Source organism: Pieris rapae, chromosome 10 (assembly GCF_905147795.1).
Source record: "Pieris rapae chromosome 10, ilPieRapa1.1, whole genome shotgun sequence".
Classification (NCBI taxonomy): Eukaryota; Metazoa; Arthropoda; class Insecta; order Lepidoptera; family Pieridae; genus Pieris; species Pieris rapae.
The window spans coordinates 10010001-10021325 of record NC_059518.1 but is presented as its reverse complement, the minus strand read 5'-3'; the positions used below and the strand labels follow the sequence as shown (position 1 = coordinate 10021325).

The 11325-nt window shown below is 30.2% G+C and overlaps 2 protein-coding genes across 3 annotated transcripts in view; both read left to right on the top strand.

The window, feature by feature from the left end:
- Positions 1-766: 766 nt before the first annotated feature.
- On the top strand, positions 767-4008 carry LOC110999242. The gene is made up of 3 exons (XM_022268213.2): positions 767-930; positions 1628-1758; positions 3795-4008. The coding sequence occupies exons 1-3, from the start codon at positions 816-818 to the stop codon at positions 3939-3941; spliced, it is 393 nt and encodes a 130-aa protein (XP_022123905.2). The 5' UTR covers positions 767-815; the 3' UTR covers positions 3942-4008.
- Positions 4009-7044: 3036 nt separating this feature from the next.
- The window catches only part of LOC110999259 (putative fatty acyl-CoA reductase CG5065), a 10607-nt gene continuing 6326 nt past the window's right edge, over positions 7045-11325 (top strand). The window contains exons 1-5 of one of the 2 annotated variants that reach the window (XM_045629786.1): positions 7045-7148; positions 8112-8191; positions 9126-9219; positions 10583-10699; positions 11261-11325. The exon at positions 11261-11325 is cut by the window's right edge and continues 58 nt beyond it. In XM_045629786.1, coding sequence (XP_045485742.1) covers positions 8130-8191; positions 9126-9219; positions 10583-10699; positions 11261-11325 — 338 coding nt within the window. In that variant the 5' untranslated portion in view covers positions 7045-7148; positions 8112-8129. Of the gene's footprint in view, positions 7149-8103; positions 8192-9125; positions 9220-10582; positions 10700-11260 lie in introns of those variants that run through there. The other variant, XM_045629787.1, reaches the window with a different exon arrangement.

Here is an 11325-nt window from a genome sequence, read left to right as displayed (position 1 = left end):
ATAATAATATAATGAAATTTAATGATGGATTCCGTGTCTTATTTAACATCACCAAACATCTGTCCAGTTCTATATAAAATAGGACATACATGAATGTTCTAGATCTATATCTCTGTAGGGGTAAAATGCCTAAAACTACGTTAAAAAAAGGTAACAATCTAAGCAACGTTTACAAAAAACGTTTCACTTAAATCGTGTCTTGGGCCTCTCAATTTATTCTATATTCCATTAAATAATCAAAGTATTCTCAATTTAATAAATCATACTAGCTGATTATAATGTCCGCCATTTTGTCTGTCAATAGGTACCGTAAGTTTTTAGATTAGATTAGGTATCTCTCTATAGACGAAATAAAATATTTAATATAAATAAAGCTTTTTAGGTCGCGGTTTCAGATTTCTAGTTCGGCAAGCAGGTAGCCGTCTATGCCTGACACAGGCAAATTTTTGGGTCTGAGGTAAGCCGGTTTCCTCACGATGTTTTCCTTCACCGTTCGAGCGCATGTTAAAAGCGCACATACACAGAAAGTCATTGGTACAGAGCTGGGGTAGTTACCTACGATATGAGAGATGAGTGTCGCACTTTAAGGCCACTAGGCCACTGCTGTTGTTACACTGCTTTCCACTGCTGTTGTTATAAGTTTCTGATGGTAATAGTTAAATGTAGCGAAACATAAATAAAGAACATTATCTGAACTTAAAGTATTAAAAAGTAGGGCAATTGAAGTGTAATACATCTCAAGTCTTTAATTAACCTTGTGATAAATTAGTTTAAAGTTATCAATTGTTGATATGACACGCTGTTTGTGACCGATTATGTTTTTAACTTATATAATAATTAATTTATTAATAATTAATTTTAAATATGTAAAATCTAACAGTGATTTTGATCTTTTGGAAAATGAACGAGTTTACGACTCTGCTAGTATTGGTATGTTAATTATAATAACAAAATGCGAAAAAGTATTTTCTTTTCATCAGCTCCTTGTTTGAAGGTTTGACTCGTAAGTTTGATATTTTAATGTGAATAAATAAAATTGAGTAATTGAATCTACGTAATGAAGTAATCTCTTCGAGATTGGGTTTCGTTAATTCAATAGTCAACTATGTAATTTTAAAGTCATAGTTACCATAAAAATTATGTGCTTAGCTTTCTGACCATTATAAAACCGGTACGAATAATTTAGATTAACAATTAAATTAAATTAAAAATATGTTTATTTAATTTGACATCAACTAATTACACTGTGTATTTTTTTAACCAGTTTAAAATACCTGTGTAAGGGTTCCCAACTCTTCCATAACAAAATTAATAGTAAATTTAAATATATATTTTTACTTTATCTTTCAAAATAATTTTTGTCTTTTTTTTTAACATTGGGCGTGAGTGTGAGAGTGAGTGAGCGAATGAAATGTACATTAGACAAGAAAATAAATACATATTAGATTGAATTTATATTTAGACATGTACTGACAAGTTATATATTCTTACAATAATATAATAAACTAATGGATCTCTAACACTGTACTTGTTTCTTTTATCGAGTGTGTGATAGTATCACACACAGCTCATGCTAATATTAATAAAAAAAATAGGAATAGATTTTTGCTATCTTTTTTAATTCCAGAAACCACTGACGAGCAAGTATATTCAAATGGGACTTGGCTATGCGGTAAATGTACGGACTTAAATGATACTAAAATTAAATATAACGAATCGTATGATATTGACATAAATGGCGACAATGCAGATGTACAGGTAAGCATATCTATAATACTGGATGTATAAATAATACTTTTTAAAGCCCTTATTCATTTACAGTTTATTGACATACATATAACAAAAATAGTTATTATAAAAAGTCCAGGAGAAGGCAAATGTTCTTTTTCCCTGTTGAACTAGTCCATTCGGTTACTGTTTTTAACCATCTGTCATATTCTGTATAACGTGAAACGTGCCCTGTTCATCTCCAGTTGTAGGGCATGTCACTCAGAGTAAACTTTTTTTTTGGAAGTTCATTTACTTTTCTATTCCCAAAAATATATAATCTATACTTATATTAAGAAGAAAGATTTGCATATATGTATAATGTAAGTTGTTGTTGTAATTGGCCCAAAAAGTACTGGACCGATTTTAAAAATTATATCACCATTTGAATGGTATTTAATAATATTTAATGCATTTTAACTGCAAGAAAAATTAACATTAAATTACTAACATTAAACCTACGTAACTTGAAAAATATTGCAAAAGTAAAAAACGGATTTATAAACTGATACATGACAGCATTACGCAAGTCATGGGCGTAGAGCGGGCAAGAAGAACTGGCAAGAAACTCTCCACCACTCCTTTTAATCGCTAAGTTTTGAGTCATACAAGTTATATTATTATTTCTATACTCCAAAAAACAAGCGACATAGCGCAGTTTGTAGTTAAGAAAGTGGTTAGTTGGAGCAAAAGTAGAAGCAGCAGGTTAATTAATTCAGTAGCCGAGTACTCGCAGAGTTTGCTACTCGCTAGGTTTAAGCGTTAAGACTGATTATTCCAGGAAACAATATTCATTTTCCATTAACATTGTCTTCATTTTACGTTGTACTATTGTATATATATTAATTTAATAAAACGGGGTAACTGGTGCACAAAATGTTTATGTACGAAAACAAATATTTATCGGCGCATTAATTATAATCTGGCTGTTTTATTCCTGACCGATACTTATAAAGGCAGAAACCAAGATGATTTTTTGTTCCTTGTAATTAAAAGAGGTCCTAATATTCAGTATTTAACCTCAATTTATATTTCTGTTTCAATCAATAAGTAAGCAAAAACCCATTAATACATGATTAATGTTAAATTAAAACATAATTTTAATCTAAGCTATATATCAATATTAAAATAGAGAAAAATCAATCTAAATAGTAAATTGATTAAACTAAGTAATTTGATCATTTTTAATTTAAGCCTATTAATTCGACAACTAGGAAGCCACAGAACACGCAAAGATTCATAGAATTGTTTGAGGTTGCCATAAAAATATGACTTAAACTTAACGATGAAGTTATCTTTAACTGCACTTGTAGCAAAGGTTACAGCACTACAAGGGCAAGGTTTTTCGTACATGATTTTTTACTATTGTGTAGAAAAGATGTAATGATCTTTATTTAGTTTTTATGATTTCCTTCCTTTTATGATTCCCGTCAAATACTGTAGCAACTACCTACAACTAATACTTATACATTATATTACATATACATATTATATAAACATTTTATATATAATATGTATATGTAAAAAATATAATCGTCTGCGTAATTAACCAGTGTGCCTAGTTCCATTCTGTGAATATGTTTTACAGAACAGTTCGTCCTGTAGCGGTTATATTCCAACAGCGTTAAAATTTAGTAGAATAGATTCACAATAAATTTACTATAAAATTGTGTCTAAATATAGTGCCTAAAATAATTTCAAACAGATCTATAATCTTCTAGATACAGGAATGAGTATATAAATCCAAACTGCAAACAAAAACTGAAGACTCTTAGTATATAGGATTCGGTTTTAATTGAGACAATTTTGATAACTGCTTTTTTTTATTATTTTACGACCTGGTAACCAGGACCTTTAAGTCATAACTTATTTGGAAAATGTTCAGTATTTTGGAGTCATAAAATTTCACTACACTAAATTTCGTCACTTAAATTTTGATAACTGCATTCAAAAGTGGATCTAATAAAAAATGGTTATAACGATAAATGTGATATCGATTTTCTTAACTATGACGTCTTTTCTTTCAGATCGGTGTGTCAATCCCCGACATGAGATGTGTGACAGTGACAACAAATGACACTGTAAACGTCAAGCTTGTGTCGGGATCATGCAGCGGTGACAGCGTCACTTTGCGTGTCTACAGTACGTCACATTATGATGTTAACGTTTATTAAATGACTGATTGGTTTCTTAAAATATTAATGTAAAGTAAATATACGGTTTACGATGTTTTTTTTATTTTTCATTTGGATCATAGTTATTTATGAAACCCGATTTTTTTATTATAGATGTCACAATTAGCAAAAGTTGTTTATTAAAAAAGTTTAGAGAGTTCCTCAACCTATATGCATTACTTTCGTGACCATTTTTAAGGGTTTTTAGGGAATTTTTGTTGAATAATCACCTTATATGCCAACAAAGTCTAAATAATTACTGTTTTCCGGGAGTCCATGGTATATACTTATATGCAGTTATTTACAAACTAAGAGACGGAGCAAAAATTATAATATTTTTAATATAGTTAAAATTTAAGAAATATATTACTGGCGGCATAGGTAGCATTGTATTATAAATGTCTAGAGTTGGTTATTGAGTGGAAAGCGTCCTGCACTAGTTAATCACGAAAGCAGATTAACACACTCCAAATAATTCTTATTCTTCTTCCACTTGTCTATAGTAAGTCATAAGCCTTATTTCCAAAAAAAATGTAGTGACGTCAGCCAGAGTTCAATTTGACATTTGGGAGTCACAGTCAACCCATAGATGTCTCAACATTTAACGTAATACGACAATCTATTAACTATCAATTTTACAAGTTATCTAATACAGATTGTATTAGATAACTTGTAAAATTTTAATTCAAAAGGATAGTGTACATTACATAGTTATGATATCTGAATTATTTAATTATACATGTGCAATTTTTTTATAGTCTGAATGTTCATAATAAATATTTAGTTTCATAATTAATGTCTGATAAAAAATTCATTTGAATATGTTTTACATGAATAGCAGAAATAAAATGATATCCGGTAATTTAGGTTGATCATAATTGATTAGTTGACGTCAATGAAGACATTCGGTGGTTATAATCAATAAATAAGATACACCTTATGGCTGGACTAGGTATATATATCACTACATAGTATAAAACAAAGTCGCTTTCTCTGTCCCTATGTCCCTTTGTATGCTTAAATCTTTGAAACTACGCAACGGATTTTGATGCGGCTTTTTTTTAATAGATAGAGTACTAAGTATTGTACACATTGAAAACGTCTACAGAAAAGTCCGTGATGGTATATGTCTATCTCTTATGGATAACCCACAATAACTTTTTTTGTCATTTACTTTTTACGACAAATAATGGCTAATTTTCGAAGCGATTTTAACCAATACAGCATTAATCCTTAACCAATTAAATACCTTGAATACATTGTTAATTTAATATAGATCTATACACATGATCAGATCACAGATGTATCTACATATATACAGCCCATTACAGCTTATTTAGCAGCGATCGAACGCGTATATTATCCTAGCTTTCCAGCGATGGAAATAACAATACATAATAAAAACCTGCTTTTCATCAGCATTGCACCCGGACGAAGCTGGGGCGGGTCACTAGTACATATATATTTATACCTAGTCCAGCCGTAAGTTATGTTACGAAAAATTAAATTATATTATTAATTATAAGATATTATTTTAACACGTTTTCTACTTCCTTCAATAGATGGTATTGTAAAAGTCATTAATCTAAGGACTAGTAATTATGGATCTGAATAGAAATATAGTAGTTAACTCACAGCTTACCTCTTACCTCGATCTGTCATTATAAGTGTTACTGTCGCCTCGAAGGCAGTCGTACTCAACATGCTCATCTGCGCATGAGTTGATACTGATGGAAAAGTTTTTATATTTACACTGTAATAGGACCTTTCAGAAGATAAATATAAGAGTAAGTTTATATTATTTCTCAAATTTCAAAGTTACATTGAAAATTACGAAAATACTTTGAATAAAGTAAAATATATTTAATTATGAACAAAATTAATGCTTGGTTGAAAAGGTAGGTTTTTGGGTCAATTTCCAGTTCAACTAGTCAATTAGTTATGGTTAATGGTCATAAGATCCGAAGTGTCTCCATTGACAAGATTTGGAGAGGATGGGGCATAAATATGCACTTCATACATTTCCATATTCGTATATTTGTACCCGATTTTTGTCGGAATCGACGAATGAAAATTACAATGATTTAGATTTTCTTTAATTGTTTCTATCATCGAGAAATATTGTTTCCAATAATTTCGGCACTGTTTTTATTATTGTCTATGAAAGTCTTTATTATCAATTTAATGCTAACATAAAGCGTGTTATAAAATCAGTCCATAAATTATCAATTTATTACTTATACGATAATCGTAATCTATCAAACGTTGATGTAAGCTTATTTTTAATCCATGCGCAGGATCTAGGACTAAAAGTGACCTCTTTTGTTTCTCAAAACTATTAATCTATTAATTAAATTATGAATTTGATAAATCCAAAGAACATACATGATTGTAGATTATATGTTTGTTGTTTTTATTACATAATATAGAAATAAGTATCGTATCTTTTTTTATTGTTAAGTAGTTTTACCCAACAGTGAATCCAAAGTACGTAAACATATAATCATAGTTTTAGAGAAGTTTGTGTTATTTTTACAAATTTCGTATCAAGGCTAGATATAATTATTAATTTTCGATTTGGGCAATGTACCTGCGCGCCTGAGTATAATTTGGCGTGGCATGTAATGTTTTATTTTGACATGCTACGTTCGAATTTTGATAAATAATAATGAATTAATATTACATAAAAACTTCTAATTAAAACTAGAATTCATAATTAATACTTTAATTGGTATTCTAATATGAAGAACTCGCGTTGAATTGTTTATTTTTTAATTGACAATTGAATAAGAGGTCAACAATGTTTTCTTATGAAAATTATTTGCCGGAAATGCAGGTAATAAATTCTACGTTGCTATCGTGGCATTGAATTGTGTTTATATTTTTTACATTACGGTTTCTTAATAGAAGTTCGATAAATCATTTTAATAACAGTTAATTATCTGAATTCAGTTATTAATGATCGTTATAACTATATATAAAATTAGTTAAAATGCATTTAAGTATTATATTTAAAGATACTGTTAAAAAATATTAGTTAATCTTGCCGCAAAGTCTTCGCAATATTTTGAATGTTTGAACGTTCACCAATGTGTTCCTTGTTTTTCAGCATTTCCTCCATTTTGTGGTGTCTATTAACAATACAAAAATATCATCCTGTATACGAGTAGATACATGAAATAATTATTTGTTTTAAAGGATTAAGATGTAAGTTTTGTTTGCATAATTAAATATGTTAGAAACCTGAAGGTAAAGGTGATCTTCTGATTGAAACGTTAAATATAGGCTCATTCGAAAGCAGTATTCAGTGTTTAGCTACCTTAGTGAAACTTACTTTAAGTTTAAGTCAGAATTGTGTAATCAAAAATTAAATTTTGTTCAAAATAAAATTAAACGTGGATAATTACGTAAAATTTTCGGTCCTTCGTCTGCTCCTTCACGTCTTTGTGTAGTTCATTCATTCCATAATATATATATTGAGGCTTATAAAATATAGGATAAAAGTGTGTCTAATAATAATAGTCTTTGACGACGTTGGCGCAATAGATCTGGAAAACATTGTTATAATCTGTAAAGAAACGGCTTAATGAACTGATGTGAAAAGTTTTTGCCTATTATTATAATTTTTCGGAGCTGTTTGTAATGCAACGAGCATCGAGTGTCAGTCATTTAATAGTTTGTAAATCTGTGTGTTAGAGCAGTGATGGCTTCAGCGTGCGACTCTTATCCCTGAGGTCGTAAGTTCGATCCCCGGCTGTGCACCAATGGACTTTCTTTTTATGTGCGCATTTAACATTTGCTCGAACGATGAAGGAAAACATCCTGAGGGAACCGACATGTCTTAGACCCAAAATGTCGACGACGTGTATCAGCCACTGCAGATCACCTACTTGCCTACTAGATTTAAAAAATGATAATGAAACAGATCCAGAAATCCGAGGCCAAGACCTAAAATCGCCACTGTTTTATTTTATTAAAATATGTATGTTGCAATTTTACACAGTGGTAGACCTTAAGGTATTACTTTATTTCTAACTCAAACCGAGATTTAAACCCCTAATTATATTTCTAAATTAAGATCAATTAGAGTAAATTAAGATCAGAATTAATCGATATTATCGTATTGGATTCATAATTAATAAAAAGCATATTATAGACATTTGTTGATAGATCGCGAGACTGACAATAATGTTTCGCTCTATTCGTTCTGTTGTTAACAGTGCAAGGCATGGATCAAGACAATATATGGGGTAATGTATTTATTTATTTTTTGATCTATTTACAGACGTAACTGAAGTATATATAAATGGCTAAAACGGCATAATAATAAATGAATGAATGAAAACAAAGTACTAAATACCTTTTTTTTTAATTTGCCTTCTGTTGTTACTTGGTGATAATTGTTTTTTATAAATGTTTGAAAAATTTCTGTTATTTTACATCGCTGTAATTTACGTCGCTATCAAATCTGTGTAAAAATGTTGAAATAAATATTTTGTATCCTTTACAATAAGTATTTAAAATAAAGACAATATTGTTAAATTACAGTACGGCAGTTTTGAATTAATTCAGTACAAAAAATGTACTGTATTTGTGTGTGTGTGTATTCTATTTAACTGTTAGGAGTCAGAGTAAGCTATATATGTGTGTGGGTAGGGTATACTGCATATAACTAGTATTTAAAACAAATCTGAAAATAAACTAATATTTTATTTAAAATATATTAAAACGTGTGGTTAGTTAGACGCATACATTTTTATTGCTAATAAACTCGTGATGTAATATAACATAAATCCTTTAAAAAAGTCATAAAATGTACTAAGAAATAAGATACCTGTAAGCCATTGTTCTATATTCGGTGGTTTTTAGACCTTGTAGCAAGTTAACTATTTCAATTCCGATCGCAATTTTCGGTTCTTATCACAGGTGTAAATCCCCGTTCGTATTCCCGATATTAATGCATGATTCATTGAGAATTGCAATTACATTTTCGTGTCTGTATTTGTCATTGAGTTACGTTAGCATTACCAGCCAAGTTGCACCCTATTTCATTATTACATGATGGCTTTAAAACTTGGTTTTCAATGGTATAATTATTACTATATATATCCCAAAATATTTTTCTTATTTGGGTGGGAGCAAAGTTGCTACGACGTAGCATTGCTACATAAAGTACTTTTACAGTTCCGGCTTACTGGATACAAAGTACCAACGGGTGTCAGATTACTACGCGGGCAAATCGGTTTTCGTTACAGGAGCAACAGGGTTCGTTGGAAAGGTATATATAGGCTCCTTTTTATTTATCTTAAGTCTTGTATTAGATATAATTAACTCTTTTTTGTTCGGTGTAAACCTTACCCGCTATGTGAGTAGACTATGGTTGCTTCGAATTCGCATTTATATGAATGGTTGCTCAATATATCCATCCTAATTTTCCTAGACGCATATCTCATCACACCTATAAAAGGGGACCTTTTGCACTATCCTATGGAGGCACTAGTTCCGGAACGGGCTGTCGGTGGCGCGCGCGATGATTTATCTACATTTAAGAAAAAAGGATTAAGTAGGCGGTAGTTGTTATTTTGTCTACCTGCGATTTGGTTTTGGATTCGTACGACACACTCTTGCACCGCTTTTTTTAATACGTACACTTTTAAATTTACTGTTTGTTATAAACAATTGTATACAGTGCTGTTCTTCTTCTGTGAAGAGTTTAAACTAATTAGTTTAAAGAAGAAGGAATCCAGCTACGAGAGAAAGACACGAGGTTGAAGGTACTGTGCCGATTCCTTTCTTTCATTATCTGTTAATTCTAAATATTGAGCAATCATAAATTAAAAAAATACAGTCCACTATTATATATATAATTAGCACTAAGTAATTTAATAGGTATAAAGATACATTTAACAACCCGCACCGACAGGCCATTTCTTTGGCGCAGAAACAAAATTGTTTTTTTTTTAAATTTGATAAATTTTCTTGAATGGTTGTTGTTTTAGCAAAATATTCCTAGACTTGCTTACGCAACACTTTGGCGCAGAAACAAAATTGAATTTAGAAATTTTTTTATAAATTTTCTTGAATGGTTGTTGTTTTAGCAAAATATTCCGAGACTTGCATACGCAACTTAGGACTGGAATCACAAAAGACAATAAATCGTTAACTAAACGTTTTTTTAATTAAGTGAATCATTTTATAATTGACTAGAAAATTATCGTTAAATATAAATTTTACTACAATATTTAAGAAAAATATATTATTTCTATATAAAAAACAAAGTCCAATAGAGCACGTACCATTGTAGATAATGTTCTTTCAATCTATTTTACACCAAAGATATCAACATTTATTTTTTGCCTGCCTTGCTGGTTGGCTTATGTTAGTTTGTGGAATGATCGTAACGGATATTAAAATAACTATATCAAAATTTGTTTTACACCATAATAATTAGAATCATTATTTTGTGCAATAAAATCAGTAAATTACTAATAAAAATGATAGGCGAAGGCGAAAAACTCGAATCATTATGATTTTTTTAAATAAGTAATAATAGTGACGCAGTTTGAGTATAAATTACTGATGTAACGTCCTCAATCTTCCATTTTAATATTAAGATTTAACTAATTATTATCAAATTTCAGGTTTTTATCGAAAGACTGCTTTCTAATTGCAAGGATATCGAAAATGTTTTTGTGCTGATTAGGCCAAAGCGCGGCGCAGACACAGGAAAACGTTTACAAAAAATATTTGATGTTCCGGTTAGTGTTTGAGATTAATATTGAATAATATATAAAATTCTTGTGTCACGGTGTTAGTAACCGAACTCCTCCGAAACGGCTCGACCGATTCTCATGAAATTTTGTGTGCGTATTGGGTAGGTCTAAGAATCGGACAACATCAACATCAGACAATCCTAATTGTATACTTGACAGCGTGCACACACTCGCTCACATACAAACACACACAAACACGCATGCATACATTAAGTTTATAGCTATTCTTTTTAGAATTTGTATAGATAAGGGAAGTAAAGAGTCAACCTAAGTATCTCTTGACTACTTACGGGGGTTGTCTCATACTCGTAATAATTAATATTAATTTTTTACATTAATTAATATTAATGTAAAAAATTTGAGAAACAATGAAACATTTTAATTTTAATTTTTTTTTTATCTGATTCATACAGAGATAACGAGTTCATGCCAAACATGAGCGATAAAATGCCGTTTAAAATGTGGGTATCATATGCCCAGAATCCTATCGATCTATGCAGTAAATTGAAATTCAACATTTTCATGAACTTATTGATTTTTATTCAGCTTTTCGATAAATTAAAACAAACAAGGCCAGGTGATCTGAAGAAAGTTATTCCCATAGAAGGAGA

Coding starts and splice junctions, on each gene's coding strand:
- LOC110999242 (XM_022268213.2), top strand. CDS start 816: ATGTTTTTAACTTATATAATAATTAATTTATTAATAATTAATTTTAAA. Junction 931..1,627: donor TTACGACTCTGCTAGTATTG/GTATGTTAATTA, acceptor TTTTAATTCCAG/AAACCACTGACGAGCAAGTA. Junction 1,759..3,794: donor GCGACAATGCAGATGTACAG/GTAAGCATATCT, acceptor CTTTTCTTTCAG/ATCGGTGTGTCAATCCCCGA.